Genomic DNA, 17,731 nt, shown 5'->3' with positions numbered 1-17,731 from the left:
ATCGATTCGAGTGTTATAGGAACCGTTGTAGTCTGATCGAACATCGTTGATTTATTCGACCTTTCATAGCTATCTAAACCAGGCAGCACATTCCTGTTTCTTCCAGCTTTGCTTTGTCAAATCCATTCGAGTTTTAGCCCATGTATCTCTTTTAGGTATAAGAGTAGTCACATAAGCCCAGTGCAACCTCTGCGCTTGACGACGTAGTTCAATAATATTAGGGATATCATTCTAGATCTCATGCATCGAGAGCTGATAGTCACATGCTAGCATTCAGCCCTAGATTAAAGCCCTAATAACCCGATATGGCAACGCAGATAAGAAACTCAGCCAGCCAGAGCGCAGCAATTAATACGTGAAGACCTTTAGACCATTCCCTTTCAGTTTGAATGCTCAGATTCAATAACTACTTCAAAATGGCCGAAAACGTAGCAAAGAAGCTCAAGACCTCGTCCCCCTTGATCGGGACACACAAGTGAGTGCAATATTCCTGAAATTGCTACTCATCTAGCTCAATCTGCTCACATACTGACTAAACCAGCGGCCACTTCCACGCCGACGAGGCCCTCGCCGTCTACCTCCTCCGTCTGCTCCCCACATACGCCTCCTCCCCTCTCATCCGCACGCGCGACCCCGCTGAGTTGGAGAAATGCCACACTGTCGTCGACGTGGGCGGCGTGTACGACCCCGCCATCCACCGTTATGACCACCACCAGCGCACCTTCTCAACGACCTTCCCGCAGCACGCCACCAAGCTCTCCTCCGCTGGTCTGGTGTACATGCACTTCGGTAAGGCGATCATCGCCCAGAAGCTGTCCCTGCCCGTGGAGCACGCCGACGTAGACCTGCTGTACGAGAAGCTGTACACAGACTTCATCGAAGCGATTGACGCCAACGACAACGGTATCTCCGCCTACGACCAGGCTGCGCTTGCCGCCGCCGGCGTCGAGAAGCGCTTCAAGAACGGTGGCATCACGCTCGCCTCAATGGTTGGCGACATGAACAACCCAGACCCCACCAGCCCTCCCGGAGAGCCCCAGGACGAGGACAGCCTCTTCGGACGCGCCAGCACGCTCATCGGAAACGCTTTCGCACGCAAGATGCACCACGCCTGCACATCCTGGATGCCTGCCCGCACGACCGTCGGCTCCGCTTACGCCTCGCGCAAGGACACCCACCCCTCCGGCCGCATCATCGTCCTCCCCCAGGGCGGCGTGCCCTGGAAGGAGCACCTGTACAACTTTGAGGCCGAGGCTTCCGGAACCAAGGAGATTGACCCCGCCGCCCAGACGTACTACGTTCTGTACCCCGAGAGCGCTACCGAGGGAGCCAAGTGGCGCGTGCAGTGCGTTTCCGTCAACGAGAGCAGCTTTGAGTCCCGCAAGCCTCTGCCTGAGGCGTGGCGCGGTGTCCGCGACCAGGACCTTGATGGTGTTATGGCTGCGGAGGCTGAGAAGAATGGTCAGAGCAAGATCCCCGAGGGTGCCGTCTTTGTTCACGCTAGTGGATTCATTGGTGGCCACAAGACGAAAGAGGGTGCTATGGCTATGGCTGAGCGCAGCCTTGAGCTATAGGCATTTTGGTGGCTTGATGATAACTAAAGACTAAAAGAAAATTTGCATTTTTGATGAAATGTTCTATATTATGACATCCAAAGGAAATCAATGATTTATTTTGACATGACAATTTTCCCTTTGTAACTTGGAGTCTTTAGAAATGATTGTAAATAATCAATTTGGTCCTGCATGAAACCACTGGACACCACGAACGTCTGTTGTCAGTAGAACTCCCGGGATGACTCTTCGGGACTTCTCTACTTTGGTGCCCATGATATAGTAGACGAGTCTTGATATGTCTGGAGCATCAAATTCGGACCTCCAATTGAGCCCGATTGTTGGTTCTCCGTGGCAAACGAGCGAGATGCCTTGGTATTCGGAGGGTGTAAACCAAGCCTGGGAGAATGAGTCTCGAATGAATCATTTCGGATTGAATGACCTTTCTCAGGCTCTGTGCAATGGCACTCCAGATATTGGAGCACTTTTCACGTGGTGACCGAAGCGATTGTTTTGTTACTAACGAAGGACTGGCCTTTGGCACTCTGATCCAAGGACATCGGTAGAGTCCGGGAGTCGACCGTCCGGTATGCCAACCGATTTGGTGAAGCATGACCAAGCCCTCAGTGACGAATGTTCAGTGCACTGATATCTTCAATGCTTCCAGAACCATCTCCGGAGGTCGTCATATCCTTGGGATCAGCCTGGGTGGCCGAATCCTCGCGCTCGCCCATTGCGCGTTGGATGAGCTTCGCCTTCGTGGCAGCGCCTTTGAGACGCTCGTCCACATCATTGACAGCTTCCTCCGTGTTACTCATATCCAGAGTAGCCGGATCAACGAGTTCCAGAAGCGTCTGGAGATTCCTGGCTAGTCGAGTGCTGTGTGGTGGAAGACTGGGCATGTCTTTGCAGATAGACGGATCAAGAGAAAGGGTATCCGTTGCGCTATCCACCTGCGACGCGGCGCCTTCGGACGATTTCATTTCGAGTCTCTGTGCCCAGACTAATGCCTTGCCATACAAGCGTCCCATCTCGACAAACTTCTCGAAGCCTTTCTCAACGGCAAAAACACTGCCTTCGGTATATCCGGTAGCGGCTCCATCCGCGGTGCCTAGCTCATATCCCTCATTGTAGAATTGCTCCTCTAGATCAAGGAGACTGTCCAGAATATTGTGCTCCATTGTGGATATAAGACAGATATGAGTCAAAAGTTGAAGAATCCAATTGATAACGTTTTTTTTTTTTGATACGCGCGGGGCATGTGACGAGATGCCCACTTTCTGATTTTCCCGCCTTTGCCCCTCCAACAAAGACGTTCTTCTCTCCAAACACCTCAAGATGACGACGGATCCCATATTGCCCAAAGCTGGCGAGCGCAATATCCTCGTGACGAGCGCTTTGCCCTACGTGAACAATGTTCCCCATCTGGGTAACGTCGTGGGCTCCGTGCTGAGTGCCGATGTATTCGCCAGGTATGAGTCAACCCCACACAGAATACACCATTGCGCCATGAAACTGACAACTACTCAATAGATACCACAAGGCCTGTGGTCGACGCACGTTGTACATCTGTGGTACAGATGAATACGGAACCGCAACCGAAACCAAGGCGCTGGAGGAGAAGGTATCGCCGGAGGATCTGTGCGCCAAATACAACAAGATCCACCAAGATGTCTACGAATGGTTCAACATCGGCTTCGATCACTTCGGTCGCACCCCTACACAGAAGCACACCGAGATCTCCCAGTCGATCTTCAAGCGCCTGCACGAGAACGGCTTCCTCGCTGAGCGCACCGCCGAACAGCCCTTCTGCGAGCAGCACGGATCGTTCCTGGCTGATCGCTTCGTGGAGGGTGAATGCCCCCGCTGCCACTACGACGATGCCCGTGGAGACCAGTGTGACAAGTGCGGTCACCTCCTTGATCCCTTTGATCTCATCAACCCCCGCTGCAAGCTTGACGGCGCTTCCCCCGTCCGCCGCGAGACGAAACACATCCACATCCTGCTCGACAAGCTCCAACCTGAGATCGAGAAATGGGCTCACCCCGCTATTGAGAAGGGTAACTGGCCCAGGAACTCCCGCATTATCACCGAGTCCTGGTTGAAGGAGGGCTTGAAGGACCGTGGTATCACCCGAGACTTGAAGTGGGGTGTTCCCGTCCCGCTGGAGGGATACGAGAACAAGGTTCTCTACGTGTGGTTCGAGGCTTGCATCGGCTACCCCTCGATCACTGCCAACTACACAGACGAGTGGGAGAAGTGGTGGCGCAACCCGGAGGATGTGCAGTTGTGGCAGTTCCTGGGCAAGGACAACGTGCCCTTCCACAGTGTGATCTTCCCCGGTACTCAGATCGGTACTAGAGATAAGTGGACCATGCTGCACCACCTGAGCACGACCGAATACCTCAACTACGAAGGCGGCAAGTTCAGCAAGTCGCGCGGTGTGGGTGTGTTCGGCACGAACGCCCGTGAAACCGGTGTTTCCGCCGACGTGTGGCGTTACTTCCTTCTGAAGAACCGCCCAGAGACCGGCGACACTCAGTTCGAGTGGGGTCCCTTCGTGGACAGCAACAACGGCGAGCTCCTCGCCAAGCTCGGTAACCTCGTCAACCGTGTTATCAAGCTCGTCACCGCCTCGTACGGCTCCGTCATTCCGGAATTCACCGTGCCAGAGACCTTCAACCCATTCCTGGAGGAAGTCACCGAACACCTGCGCCAGTACCACGAAGATCTGGAAGGTGCGCACCTCCGCGCCGGTGTGCAGACAGCCATGCGCATCGCCGAGGCGGGTAACGGACTGATCCAGGCGAACCGACTCGACAATGCGCTGATTGCGAACGAGCCCGAGCGTGCTGCCGCCGTCGTTGGCACAGTCCTCAACCTGATCCACCTGCTGTCCAGCGTGTTCTCGCCGTACATGCCCGCAACCTCCAAGTCGATTCTGGAGCAGCTGAATGCACCCTTCCTGTACATCCCCTCTGTGGAAGAGATCCAGTCCGGCTGGAAGCCTACTTCGCTGAAGGCTGGTCACAAGATCGGCAAGGCCGCTTACCTGTTCACACGTATTGATCCCAAGAAGGCGGATGAATGGCGTGAGATGTTCGGTGGCTCGCAGGCTGACCGGAAGAAGAAGGAGGAGGAGGCCGCCAAGCAGGCTGCGAAGAAGGCTGCTGCTAAGGCTAAGAAGAAGGAGAAGAAGGAGAAGGGCCGTGCTGGTGCTCCTGAAGGTGGTGTTGAGGGGTCTGCTAAGGGTGGTGCGGAGAAGGTCTCCGTTACGACTGAAGGCAAGAATGACGAGGCTGTTGAGAAGATTGCTGATGGGGTGGCGCAGGTTACTCTGCCTACTTCTTAGATGGTCAGGTCTTTCAACAGGGTGATCTAGATAAGAAAATACATCTAAGGGCGTGTTGTAGGAGCTTTCTTTTTTATGATTCTCTACGAGAGATGTTGTGAATGGGTCATGAACGGGGATCATCTTCTGGGCATATTCAACCGGCTTGGGGGAATTCTTCCTTTTTTATAGGTATCATACGCATGGATGCAATGAAGGTGTTTTGTTTTTGATGGCTTGATCCTGGATGTCCCATCTACTTGTCCCTACTTAGCTTTTACAATCTATATCCATAGTAGAACTACATCTATAAGGTCTTCAGAGACCCTCCCAAGAAAGAAAATAGCCAGGCTGGCAAAAGAAATCCCATTTGCACTTAATCAATACACGCCGATATGGTAAAAGTTTCATTACATGCTCGTTGTAGCGATGGGACACGAAAGCGATTGGCGAAAAAGAAAATCCCCCCCTATCCCACGCAAAAAAGAAAGAAAGGCTCAGGTCCAGATCAACGCTTGCGCGTGCTCGGTCTGGGCTTTGTCTCCTCAGGTCCGATAGGGTGCAGCATGACCTTGTTGGGAGTCTGCTGGGTATTGACGGAGTAACCCTTGCTCCAGTCGTAGCTGACAGAGTAAGCGAAGATATTTCCAGTACGGTTGAAAGCGGTGGTAGTGATAGGGCCTCCGACAGCGGGGTAACCCTTGAGACGGTGCTTGGCATCCTTGTCCCAGAAGTGGAAAGTACCGTCCGCACCTGCGGTGCTGAAGGTGCCGTGGATGGGGTGGAAAGAGATAGCGTTAACGGAGTAGATATTGCAGACATCGCGGTTTGCGGGCGGGGTTTCACGGTGGCACTTGAAGGAGAAGTTCGAGGCGGAATCCTTCTCCTCGACGTACTGAATAGCACAGCGACCCTCGACGGAGCCGACCGCGAAGCCGGAGGCATCTGAAAAGCAGCTGACTACCCGCGTCTGCCACTTGAGGGGTGATTGCATAGTCTTGTAGAACTTTGTTGGCTGGTCGAGGTTGATGATATTGATGTAACGGTCAGCGGTGCCGATAACGAGAAGCTTGTTCTTGACGTCCATGGTGTAGACACGCTCCTGGCACTCGACGGAGGCGATTGCGGTCGACTGGCGCAAATCCCAGTATTTGACTGTCTTGTCCCACGAGCCGGTGATCAGGAGTGGGGTTCCGCCCACGGAGGGATTGGGGATCATATGGCAGCTTCGAATTGGGGCGTCATGGGCAGCAACTTGAGTTGTTGTGCCTGAGCCGAGATCGAGCATGCGGGCTGCCTTATCGGCACCAGCACCGACGACCTTGGTTCCATCCTATAAGAGAGAAAAAAAAAGATGAGGTTAGTTTCTGTGCATGGTGACTTGGGTTGTTGGGGGTGAAGATGTGGGGGGTTGGTAAGAAGGAGTGTGAGCTTACTGGAGACCAGCAGCAGTTCAGAACTGGAGCTTCGTGCTCGAAGAGTGCCTTTCCTTCACTTTGTCCCTGGTCGTTGATTTCGTAGATGCGGACTTTCTTATCCCACGAGGCGACGGCTAGGTGCTCGCTGGTAGGCGAGAAGCGGAGATCCGAGATGCCATCCTCGGGAGGAGTGTTGAGGGCGACGTCCTTGGAAATGTCGCCGGTGGTGTTTGTCTGACCCGCCGAGGCCGACGACGCGCCGGCGCCGAAAAGTGACATTTGGAAGGGCGCGAGAGGTGTGATGTGGTAAAGGGTATCGAGGAGGGGATGAAAGAATGTGAGCCGAAAACAAAAGCAGAGCTGAGTTCACAGCTTAGGAGTCATGCAGAGAAGAAAGAAAGTCGAGACCGTGGAGAAGGGAAGAGACTGAGAGAGGTCGATGATAATTGTAGCTCGACAGAAAGCGATGCGCGATGCCGGCAGAAAATATATCTCACCGCCTTTGTCTCTGTGGATTTTATACTTCGACCTTCACTTCTTCTACTATTCTATTCTTCTCCAATTCTCTTCTAACGTTTATTTTTTTAAAATTGAAACCACTTGAACATAATTGGTTTTTATTTATATGCTAATTCTATTGACAGAGCTATAGACATGTAGCTATGCATGAATACCATGAGTCACGACTATCAAGGCAGCCTTGTCGGACTGCAGTTATCCGTCTGGCAATCCTTTTGTTAGATGATCTTACTGGATGAAGCTTTACTCAATGGTCAGTTTAAGGCGTCCAGAGAGCTTTAATTAAAAGGTAAGGCTCAATTCAACCTTTGCTTTCTCGGTATCGCCATGCCCGTCTATACGAATGTCAACAGGCTTATCCCGAGTCACAAGTGACCGTTTGCCGGACACCATTATATCCACTTATTTTCTGGGTGAGTTGTCAATATGACTCTTCAGGTTAACCAATATTGAGTTATATCTTTATATTGTGGCCCAAGGGATTGTTGAGCGTAGATGATAAGTAGATATACAGTCTATCCAATATCCTGAGGTATTATACATAGGACATTTGTTATTAAAATAGATTTGAGACCATGGATTATCCGTGTGATGAGATAATGGTGGTTAATTACGCCATAAAGGAAATGTTAATTCAGAGTAAGAACCCTGGTTACCTCCAAAGTAGGTAAGGATGGGATTGAGTTTGGGTATGCTTGTACGGAATGACCTCACGTGGTCAATTTTATAGTGAGTAGTGAGTGAGTGGTGTGATGGAATTAAGTACATATGATCAGGTGACAGTCATACGATATAGTAATATACTACCTACGGCATAGGTAATATGTAATATATTAATATATTAATATCCTAATATAGTAATATAGTCTATTATCCAGGCTATATCAGGGCTATATAAGAGTGATCTGCCGTCAATAAAGTGGAGCCAAATGCGGGGTGCAGCACTAAGATTGGCCGAGATGAACAATGTTGATGTCAGTTCAATCCGGGGAGGCCGGTTACTGTGTATGATATTTATATGACTATCTGAATATATTTGTATATTATCTAGATGAAGATGATAGTAATTATAATCATTCATATAAGCTATATAGGTAATATTTAAAAAAAAGATATATGTATAGAGAATGGTGAAACTAAAAAGGACATAGAAGAAAAAGGGTACTTCCTTGTTTATAAGAGACAAACATCCCCAAACCCAAGTAACATGACATCCATGACACAGGTCCCCCTCTCACACAACCTTGGTCACCTGCCTTCCCCTCTTCTTTCCTTCTTCCCTTCTTCCATCTCCTGATCTTCCATTCATCTCCTGATTCATCTGAGAGTATATTCCCCCATCTCATCTTGAATCCTTTCCCCATCTCTAACTTGATCAGATACACTCTGCAAACCATGTCTGTTCCTTTAACCAAAGTCGACTCGGCCATCGCTGGCTTGTCCATATCTGATGAGAAACCCGAGATTCAGAAGGAGGTCAAGGCCAAGACTCACAGGCGGGCCTCCTCAACGGTCGAAGGTGTCTGGAACATCAAGGACCTTGGTAAGAACATCATCAAATCTCAGTGGAGGAAACTATACTGATGGTACTGCAGAAGAGCAAAAGATAGACATTGAACTACCAATCGAAACACAGAAGACTGGCTGGTCAGTATCTCATCTCAATTCCTTACATATACATCGATCTCACTGATGTCGGTCCAGGAAACTCAACACCTCCCCCTCCACCATTGAGGACAAAGACATCCTCAAAATGCACCTCATCACTCCACCCGTCAAGAAGATTGACCTACACTTCCCCCTGGGCCTAGAAGTCACCGCACGGAACCTCAAGGGCGTCACGATCAAGGACGCATTAGATGCCATCTACAAGCAGTTCAAGAAGAAGGTCAGTGGTTCTACAGCATAGAGCACAAGAGAGTCCATGATGACTGACGTGGCCCCGCTAGGCGGATGATGAACTCGACAAACCCTACCTCGCTGGCTTCGAGTGGGACAAGGAAGAGTGCTGGACCCGGCTGATCGTGCACCAGAAGAAGGAGGGTGCACCACAGCCAAGCAAGAAGTCCAAGAAGAAGTCCAAGGACGAGGCATAGATTGGCATCAGCCTATCAACCCGGGTGTTTTATGACATGGCCATGAACACAGACAATTGTCCCCGGATGACCTCTTCAATCTCTTCTACTTTTTATCCCTTCACTTTACCAATCATGATAATGGATTTTCTTACCGGGGACTATTGACTCCCCTCAGCAATTTTGTGCTCTGCCTTTCCACCGTCCCGTTCGGCTGCTCTGTGTTCACTGCGTTTCCAATGTAGAAACAAGAATTAGGAGGGCGCGAGGGATCTCGTATTTTGATTTTATCTTGCCTATCTTATTCCTGTCATTTCTGTCTGACTCGGCTTTTATGTATCTACCCTGGGTGGACCGGTATGTGCCGTTCACTCCTTCTGACGCCTAGTGGAGATCAAATTAAGTAATTCGCGGCTATCCATTTCCAATGTAGAGGTTATATGGAAGATACTATGTCAGAAACCAAGTCGAGGAGACATTCAAGTCCGAATGGACATGTTGAGCCACGCTATAGTTACCTTGATATCCACAACATCATATTGTACATGGGCATATCCTATAGATTCATGAGAAGACATGATTCTAATCCCAAAGCGACCCCCAAGACTTCCGCCCTCTCAAAAAAGCCTCATCGGAGTATTTTGGCTTCATCCCCAGTCTAGTATACGCTGCCTTAACCTTCTTCACAATATCACATTCCAAACTCGTCACATAATAACCACGACCCCTGGACGTCTCTCCCAGGCGAGTATAGAACACCAAATCCAGATCATGGACACCAAAAGGCTCCAGGTCCCCACGAACCCGTTGAGGGAGGAATTCCCATCCCCAAACCATCTCCGTCGCGGAGTACTCATCCTGATCCCACCTATCGCCGAAGACCAGTGCTTCAAAAACGATATCCATTCGCAGGCCACCGGCTAGTTCATTTCGGTCGCCCTTTAGGGTGATTATGAATGTCAGCTATGGTTCTTTCTTGCAGGGAAATGGAACATATGATATAAGAGTGTAATGTATGTGAACAAATACCAAAAGATCATTATGTAGATACATAGATAACTATATGTATATTATTATAATAAAATAAATAGACCTGGATACTCACCAACGCCTCATAAATGTACAAATACTGTCCACCATGTCCGACATTACTCCTTAGCAACGATAGCGTATACACCGGCGGTTGCTGGACCAGCATACGGCGCCAGCTAGCCTCTGGTCTGATATATGCGTCCCATTTATGTGGGTTCCGGACCATGTCGAGGGTGGTGAATGTGAGGTTGGAGTTGATTTTGTCGTCTATTGTGTCGGATTCTGGATCGTGCTTTTTATTGGTCTTTCCCCCATTGCTAGACCCGGACCGGTGAAAGATTGACGGGAAGGTTTCTGCTAGCAGTGGATTCTGGGTCTTTGTTTTATTCAAGCCATTGTCGAGGGGCCGGAAGAATAGGGCCCATTGAATTGGCGGGGAGGAGTTGATGAAATGGGACCAGGCGTGGCAAATTCGGGTTGCTTTTGTGAGGAGGGTACGGGTGTCCAGGTTGAGGAGGATTAGTTCGAAGATTTCGGGGATGGAGAGGGCGTGGGATTGGGCTGAAGTTGGGGGAGGGGCCATTGAGGTTAAGAAGAAAAAGAAGAATGTGAGCTATTGAAATTCAGCCTGGGAGGTTTTAGGGGCTGGTCAGATTGGGCACAATTGAGCCTCATCACATGTACACGTGATGGTTATTTTTTTTTTTTATCTTGGCGGGATTATTTGAATTTTTCGATGTGTTAGATGGGCATGTTTGGAATTAGGTAGAGATTGTAGAGATGGATGTAATCGAGTATATACAGTGGTTGTAATGAGGAGGAATAAAGATTCACTTCTCATCGAGAACGACCCGAACTCCCAAAGAGAACCAGGACGATCTCGTCAAGAATCGTAAAAACAAGATGGGTATTAAGATGCTGGTTATTCAGCGTAGCAAAGATGCGACGGGCTGCAGCCTGTGCATTAGCTCTGCCGACAACATTACCCGCCAGATCCGGGATGAGCGTAGCCAAGACCACAGTGGCCTCAGCACGACTATTGAGACGGTCTGCGGCCGAACGAGGTGGGGCTTTACGGAGTACGCCGCCGGGCCAGAGGGTATCCCGAGCGAGAGCAAGGTACTTGATAAGAGAGTCATCCTGGGTCAGGCCGCGCGCTCCGTCGCGGACCTTGCGCTCTATTGTTCCGCCGAGGAGCTGGTGCAGGACGACGACGACGGCACGGCCGCGCAGCCAGTTGTTGCCGCGGTTCAGCTCGAACGCTTCGAGGAAGAGATCACAGATGGGCTTGATGAATGGCTCGAGTTCACGGTCTTCGAAGGCGTTTAGTTCCGCTTCGGCTTCGGCGGCTGTGACGGCATCTTCGGTTGCGAGGCTGGAGTCTGGGACTGTCGTGTTGCTGGCTTGCTGGGTGGCCGCTGAGATGAGGTTCTGGCCTGCGGTAGACAGTTGGTCTAGTACGCCAAAGTTACCGAGGAAGTCATCCATGCCATCTGCAACGGAGTTGTAGATGCGTGTAACAAGGTCTTTGGTTTCCCCTTCATTATGGGGGGCGTGTTCCTTACGGGGAAGGATGGCGCGCTGAGAGAGGAACGCACGTAGATCGCGGCTGCGACAGACCTCTGGTAGGAGGAGGAGTTTCTGCAGGTAGGCTTCGAGAGCGAGTCGCCGTTTGTGAAGAAACTCTTTCTGTAGCTTCATCACAACGCGTCGCCGGGGGAATTCCAAGTGCCGGACAGAGGGATAGCGTTGACGTAGCTTCTGATGCAGATCATGGAATTCGCTGTATCGTCGGGCAACAACCCACGACGCAGCGGGCATTTGTTCGCCGGCATTTCTTCGAACCTCCACGACGTCTGAAATAACTAGTTAGCCTGGACACACACACAGTATATCAAGTTTTCTTACACATTGCGAATTCACGGCCATCATCCTCTTCTTTGCCCACAACAATAGACTTGATGCTAACAGTCGACCGCCCAAACAAGCTGTTATCGCTTTCCTGGAGAATGTACTGTTGCCGCTGCATTTCCTTGCGGTGCATTTCGCGCTGGATGCTGGCCTTAGACTTGCGCAGGATTCTCAGTTCCGCAGTGTTGTTTGTCAGTTCTGCTTTACGTGTCAATGCTTGGACCACCGAGTCCTGGGCTGCCAGCTTGTCGATATCCACCGAGAGCGCCTCGATCGCTTCTGTTAGACCCAAATCACCCGGTGCAGCTTCGTGCACTTCATCTGCTGAGTCTTTTTCATCCACGCCGTCTGGTTCTTCGTACTCATCTTCGATGAATTTCTGTTGGTCCGGAAATAAGTCGTCATCAAATACACCAAGTCGCGATGCATGATCCACCAGACCAAGCGATGCAATGCTTTTCTTGGTTCTCTCATTCCGGTTGTCAACCTGGGGGATTTCGGACGAGCTGCGCGATGAAAGAACAGGACGCTCCGGCCCAAACAGACCGGCAGCATCTCCTTTGAGGTCTTCGATTCTTCCATTTTTCGGCTCATTGGTAATGATATCATTAAGCGCTGCCTCCATCGTCTCTAGGACTTGGCTTTGGCTCTGGCTAGCATCATTCTCGCCATTCTGGGAATCCTTGCCCAAACTATGGGTGGACGTGGCGAGATTGTCGGTGTCATAGTCATCATCAAATAGATGAGCAGATCGTTCTGAATCTATTGATCGTCGTGGTGAATCGTCATCATCAAACAATTTCCCCATGCCGCGCACATCACTAGACGAGACGGCGGCTCGTCGCAAATCTCTAGATGATCTCAATCCCGGTTGGGAGGTGGTTCGTGACAATAGAGGGGGAAGAGGTCGCCTCTCGGGAGTTTCAAAGGTGACTGCTATGGGCGAGGATTGACGAACTGGGGCCTGGGCAGCGGATGCTTCATCGGATGCAAGATACTTCCAGTATAGATCAGACTCCTTGAACTTTGGATAATAAGTATCTTGGAGAAGCTCTAGAATGGCAGACTGAGTTGTCAGAACCACCATTCGCGCTTTTCGATATTGTTCCGGGGTGGCACGCTTTCCTGCACTCAGGAATGTCTTGACTGCTCGGCGAGACTCCTCAGAGACCTTTAGTTCGGGCTTTGATAGGTATGTTTCACTGATGAGGGCTAGGTCGTTTCTGTCTGCTGGCTTCCATGCTAGTGAAGTTGGCACTGCCTCATCTCCAAAATCATCTTCAAGTGGGTTGCGGAATCCATCTACAACAACCCAAAATTGAACAAGCGACATCAGTTTTTGGCGGTCCATAAACTCCATAAAATAAGAAAGGCCAGATGCGCTGTGCATCACGTCAACCAGTGACGATTCATGCGTTCTAGGTGGGATCTCAGGTCGAAGGTCTAGTGCTGCAGGTACACGGGAGTCCTCGCCAGGTCTCGCAAGTTTCGCCACTTTCTGATCAAGAACACGTTTACCTGTTTCGAGGCGCTTCAAATAGACCTGATCCTGGCCCTCGACCACACTCTCTTGCTTCAATTGACTAGAAACGAGGGCACGGAACCGACGGGCATCGGAAAGGTTATTACATTTCCTGATTGCCCTCACAAAACGCTCAAAGGCTCGCTCTGAATCGTTTGCGGATAGTCGTGGGAATGGTTGCCCACGCTTGGACTTAGGTGTGGGTGACGCATGCTGGTCCAAAGCAGCGCGCAGTTTGCGTACAGTCTTCCGATCCTGCAAAGCTGTACGGCCATATGCTTCCATTAGTTGGTTCCATGTGTCTGGATCTGATAATGAAGTAACTATCGGAATAAGTACAGCGCATGAGATGATTTCGCGAATCAGAACCGACACGATTCGACTATTCAGAACGTTTTCCGGGAATAGCTGGGGCAAAAGGCCGACCGCTAGCTTGCGCAGGTACTCCTGTTGAACGGACTTTTGATCGGACGCAGATGTTGCAACAGCGGGATGTAAGCGACCTTCGCGGTATTTGTTTGCAATGGCCAGGTCAAGCTCTCCAGACTCGGTCACATTTCGATTAAGATTGCGTCCCCGAATTGAACGTTCGGCAATGTCAAATTCTTTGAGATGCGATGTCACGATAGGAAAGATGCGCGATACGATCAGCGAGACCATGTCCTCCGCAACCAGCCTATCCCGGAGGTTTTCAAGGGCGACACGGATCGTTCGATCAACTTCATTGACAAATATAGGGTTCGGGCTGATACTGTGATACCATGAGGAAACAAAGTCTCGGGTTATGAAAGATAAAAGTTCGTCGATCCCTTCCGATACGACAAAGGACTGAGGATAGAGTGGCCGGGGCCGGTATCGCGTGCTCCGGCGGACATTCAGCACTTCTTTTCGCCATTGGTTGGGTTTTATGAAAGCGACTGAGACTTTCTTGGTGTGGATCTTGTCATTCTGGTGCCGGATTGTCAATGCGACAAGTCCAAAAAGTCCCACGGAAGATAGGATGGCACCCAATGTCACGGCATATCCTAGATAGCGGAGGATCGGCAGCCAGCGAACCACAAGACCCCAAGCGATGAATACACCAACGCCCGCCAGAACGAGGTCGCGGCGACTAAGGGCCATTCTCCCCACTCTCTTGTCAGAGCTCCACGGCTCATAACGATCACTCCCGGGAACTTGGGAGCGAACGGCTCGGCATAGTATTATGGTCACGGTCAACTGGGCCTGATTGGCGATGAAGCTCTCGTTCGTATCGAGCGTCCTGGAATGAGGTCGGTAGTCAGAAGAGAAGAGATAAAGTCGTGGATCTCAGCTATACTGGTATCAAAAAGAAGAGCCAAGCAAAGAGTCGAGAAAGACGCAATCCCGTGACCGTGCGGGAGGAACCCACGGGTCCACTGGACGTCATTTTTTGTTTACTTAAGCTGTTAATCCGGGGCCCAACATCCAACTTCGTCTTTCCCCTCTTCTTCTTCTTCTTCCTTCTTCCTATTCTCTTCTCTTCACTCTTCCTGGTTTAACTATTTTTGCGCCATGGCCTCTCTTACGGATTTTGTTGATTTTTCCTCCAAGCCTTTACTATGTGAGTTGGTCTTTACAGGTTCTCAACAATTTGCATGTGATTGACCCCAACAGGGTCCGCCGCGACTATTGCTTTTAACCCAATTTTCTGGAAGTGAGTGACAACCTTGGTCGAGAAAACCGCAATAGCTAACCCGAAATTTCTAGCATTGTTGCCCGCGCAGGTTAGCCGACTTCACCCCAGGACTATTGCGTTCGACCTTGGCTAACCGTTGAACAGAGTACCGCAACCATTTCTTGACCCGTCTCTTCGGAGGCGCGTACAATGGCTGCTACGTCCTTGCAGTCACCATATTTTCCCTCGGGATTCTCCGTGACCATGTCTACCAACTCGCTCTAGCTGACCAGCCCTTCTACGCTCCTGTCCACCAACCCATCGTTGGAGGTGTCTTGTTTACTATCGGTTCCGTCCTGGTTCTCTCCAGCATGTGGGCTCTTGGTGTGACGGGTACCTACCTTGGCGACTACTTCGGCATTCTCATGGATGCTCCCGTCACCGGGTTCCCTTTCAACGTAACCGGCTCGCCGATGTACTGGGGTAGCACCTTGAACTTCCTTGGTGTTGCACTGTACCACGGCAAGGTTGCTGGTATTCTTTTGACTGCCCAGGTCTTTGTCCTGTACTGGTTCGCTCTTGGCTGGGAAGAGTAAGTAGTCAATATTTGAAGCATTCCTAGAACTAAACTGACTGTCTATAGCCCCTTCACTGCTGAGATCTACGCCAAGCGTGAGCGCGAGCGTGCCAAGAAGCAGGGCGGCAAGAAGCAGTAAACGCCATGAATATATACCAGGATTGGCCAGGACATTCAACATCCACAATCCGCACACCAAAAGAGAGGCCAGGTTGCTTCAGACAACTTGACACCCAAAAAGTCTATGGTTGCCCACGACAAGTTTCCAGCACATGGATGCATCCGAATCTTCAACGATGCTGGACCTGTAGACGATAGATCTTTGCCTTGTCCTTGATACTGGGGATGAGTATAACAGGACAAGGCCCCACTGTGATTTCCCTTACGCGACTACCAAAGATATAATTCAATCAACCCATCGCGCCAAACCTGCAGTACAACTGTGAATCAGTAGACCTTTGTTGCTCACTTGTGATTGCTGAGGATGTACAACGGACTCTAGAAGTCTTTGTCTGTTTTAGGGCAAAGGGAGAGAGATATCTACAGCAGAGAAAAGATGCTCCAGACCAAAAAAACACATTTGAATCTAACATATCTAATATTGTACGATTATGTTCTTTCCACCACTTCCTATGCACTATACTTCTATCATGAAGAACAGAGCGGCAAAGCGATGACGACTGAAAAAAAATCTAAGCAATTAAGAAAGATACAGTATGTATATGAAGGCCCAGGTAGATCATTTCACTTCAATACCTGGTTTGTTTGGCTCTCATCTAGCATTCAGATAGGTTCGGTTTGTTCGTAGAGAATCAATCCTTCTCCTATCTCTTCTTTGCTCTCTTGTCAAGTCCATATATTAGACCGACCAAAACACTTTACACGCATTCACGCAAGCATCCACTAGGGTATTTGCCCTTGTTAAAGGGACATGGTCATCAGCTCAATTGTGAGAGTGTTATACTAAACTCTAATTCCCCACCTGATCCCGGTCTATACACAATCCCTCCACTTGACTACACAACTCCCTGGCTAATATAAGGCCGTTTGCCTTATAACGCGCGTTCTTAGTCTTTCGGGACATATAAGAGTACGCTCTACTTCCCTCTTCCTCTTCCTCCTCGGGGCCTCAACCTCAGTCAATACCTTGAGGCCCAAAAGCAGCAAGCTGCAGCAAACCCTAAGCAAAGAGCCAGCCCTACCGCCAGTTTTCCGCCAACACCAGCCCCCTGGGACTCATACCATTGCATATTTACCATCCGATGCATGGCCTGCTTGCCATTCTACTTGTACCTGCTCTCGGGTGAACGGCAAGTGAAGACCGAATGAGACACAGCCCATGGCTACAGTCATCGGATGTATTTGCACAAGCCACCTAATAGCCCGCAGTTTGGCAAGCGAAAAGACAGGGTGAATTCAAAAAAGAAAAAACCATTCGCCAGGTCCATGGTGTCACCGCATACCTCGGTATGCTGAGATAACTCGACCTGGACAAAGACTGTGTCGACATTCCCGGGATTCATTGAACTACTGAAACCCCTGTGGAAGTCGCAAATCAAAGCTGAAGACATAAAAGACATGTTGCACTCCCTGATATGAGGGTGTGATAACCACGACTTACCATACTCAGACATGACATTGACAACCCTGCGCGCGGGATCTTGGGATGGAAGTTCTAGAAGACGAGAAGCAGAGTCGCCGAAAGACAGAGAGTCAGAATTCGACCGTCAAGTTGACGATCAATCTGACAGCTTGAACCCAAACCTTTTCCCCAATAGAGGACATTGTTCGACTATGCCAGGGGAAGAAGTTCAAATACCAAATTGTGGCAGTGATCATCAATGCCGCATCATTTCTCAAATACCAAAACGTCTGCGGCTGTAGAGGCGTGGCGGCTATGATCTCAAGATTGTGATGAGTGGGCAGGACGAGGCCCAGAAAGACGAGGATCAGACCAAGGAGCAAACCTACCATGATGATGCCAATGATGATGCCAAGAGTGTGGGCCAAGACAACAACAACAACGATGATGATGATGAGGGCGAAGAAGGGCGAAAGCAAGATAGTATCTCCTCCACAGTCTCACCATGCACGCATCGTCCCCTCTCCAAGTGGACGTGCGTGCCCTACTGGAATGGCTCATGACCATTCCAGGTG

At 50.1% G+C, this 17,731-nt stretch overlaps 9 protein-coding genes across 9 annotated transcripts; 5 read left to right on the top strand and 4 right to left on the bottom strand.

Moving 5' to 3' along the window:
• Positions 1–416: 416 nt before the first annotated feature.
• Positions 417–1,574, top strand: N7487_003371 (MYG1 family protein; the record flags this gene model as incomplete). The annotated part of the gene is made up of 2 exons (XM_056871118.1): positions 417–475; positions 542–1,574. The coding sequence occupies 2 exons, from the start codon at positions 417–419 to the stop codon at positions 1,572–1,574; spliced, it is 1,092 nt and encodes a 363-aa protein (XP_056735902.1).
• A 602-nt stretch (positions 1,575–2,176) lies between these two features.
• Positions 2,177–2,734, bottom strand: N7487_003370 (Yae1 family protein; the record flags this gene model as incomplete). The annotated part of the gene is made up of 1 exon (XM_056871117.1): positions 2,177–2,734. One exon carries the CDS (start codon positions 2,732–2,734, stop codon positions 2,177–2,179), a length of 558 nt encoding a protein of 185 aa, XP_056735901.1.
• A 157-nt stretch (positions 2,735–2,891) lies between these two features.
• Positions 2,892–4,905, top strand: N7487_003369 (methionine--tRNA ligase MES1; the record flags this gene model as incomplete). Its single annotated transcript, XM_056871116.1, has 2 exons — positions 2,892–3,025; positions 3,087–4,905. 2 exons carry the CDS (start codon positions 2,892–2,894, stop codon positions 4,903–4,905), a joined length of 1,953 nt encoding a protein of 650 aa, XP_056735900.1.
• A 487-nt stretch (positions 4,906–5,392) lies between these two features.
• sonA (putative nuclear pore complex protein (SonA)) lies at positions 5,393–6,581 on the bottom strand (the record flags this gene model as incomplete). The annotated part of the gene is made up of 2 exons (XM_056871115.1): positions 5,393–6,217; positions 6,321–6,581. 2 exons carry the CDS (start codon positions 6,579–6,581, stop codon positions 5,393–5,395), a joined length of 1,086 nt encoding a protein of 361 aa, XP_056735899.1.
• Positions 6,582–8,216: 1,635 nt separating this feature from the next.
• N7487_003367 (uncharacterized protein) lies at positions 8,217–8,917 on the top strand (the record flags this gene model as incomplete). Its single annotated transcript, XM_056871114.1, has 4 exons — positions 8,217–8,364; positions 8,417–8,468; positions 8,526–8,709; positions 8,771–8,917. The coding sequence occupies 4 exons, from the start codon at positions 8,217–8,219 to the stop codon at positions 8,915–8,917; spliced, it is 531 nt and encodes a 176-aa protein (XP_056735898.1).
• Positions 8,918–9,478: 561 nt separating this feature from the next.
• N7487_003366 (uncharacterized protein) lies at positions 9,479–10,511 on the bottom strand (the record flags this gene model as incomplete). Its single annotated transcript, XM_056871113.1, has 2 exons — positions 9,479–9,835; positions 10,002–10,511. The coding sequence occupies 2 exons, from the start codon at positions 10,509–10,511 to the stop codon at positions 9,479–9,481; spliced, it is 867 nt and encodes a 288-aa protein (XP_056735897.1).
• A 254-nt stretch (positions 10,512–10,765) lies between these two features.
• On the bottom strand, positions 10,766–14,483 carry rgsC (putative intermediate filament protein (Mdm1); the record flags this gene model as incomplete). The annotated part of the gene is made up of 2 exons (XM_056871112.1): positions 10,766–11,784; positions 11,837–14,483. The coding sequence occupies 2 exons, from the start codon at positions 14,481–14,483 to the stop codon at positions 10,766–10,768; spliced, it is 3,666 nt and encodes a 1,221-aa protein (XP_056735896.1).
• A 336-nt stretch (positions 14,484–14,819) lies between these two features.
• N7487_003364 (bifunctional phosphatidyl-N-methylethanolamine N-methyltransferase/phosphatidyl-N-dimethylethanolamine N-methyltransferase) lies at positions 14,820–16,100 on the top strand. Its single transcript, XM_056871111.1, has 5 exons — positions 14,820–14,943; positions 14,997–15,036; positions 15,090–15,106; positions 15,163–15,589; positions 15,641–16,100. The coding sequence occupies exons 1-5, from the start codon at positions 14,895–14,897 to the stop codon at positions 15,711–15,713; spliced, it is 606 nt and encodes a 201-aa protein (XP_056735895.1). The 5' UTR covers positions 14,820–14,894; the 3' UTR covers positions 15,714–16,100.
• A 920-nt stretch (positions 16,101–17,020) lies between these two features.
• Positions 17,021–17,719, top strand: N7487_003363 (uncharacterized protein; the record flags this gene model as incomplete). Its single annotated transcript, XM_056871110.1, has 2 exons — positions 17,021–17,041; positions 17,459–17,719. 2 exons carry the CDS (start codon positions 17,021–17,023, stop codon positions 17,717–17,719), a joined length of 282 nt encoding a protein of 93 aa, XP_056735894.1.
• Positions 17,720–17,731: the final 12 nt, after the last annotated feature.

The sequence above is a fragment of the Penicillium crustosum genome (genome assembly GCF_028827405.1).
Source record: "Penicillium crustosum strain IBT 35664 chromosome Unknown utg000001l_segment0_segment0, whole genome shotgun sequence".
NCBI classification, from domain to species: domain Eukaryota; kingdom Fungi; phylum Ascomycota; class Eurotiomycetes; order Eurotiales; family Aspergillaceae; genus Penicillium; species Penicillium crustosum.
The sequence above is the reverse complement of the archived record's forward strand: the minus strand, read 5'-3'. Positions and strand labels throughout refer to the sequence as shown.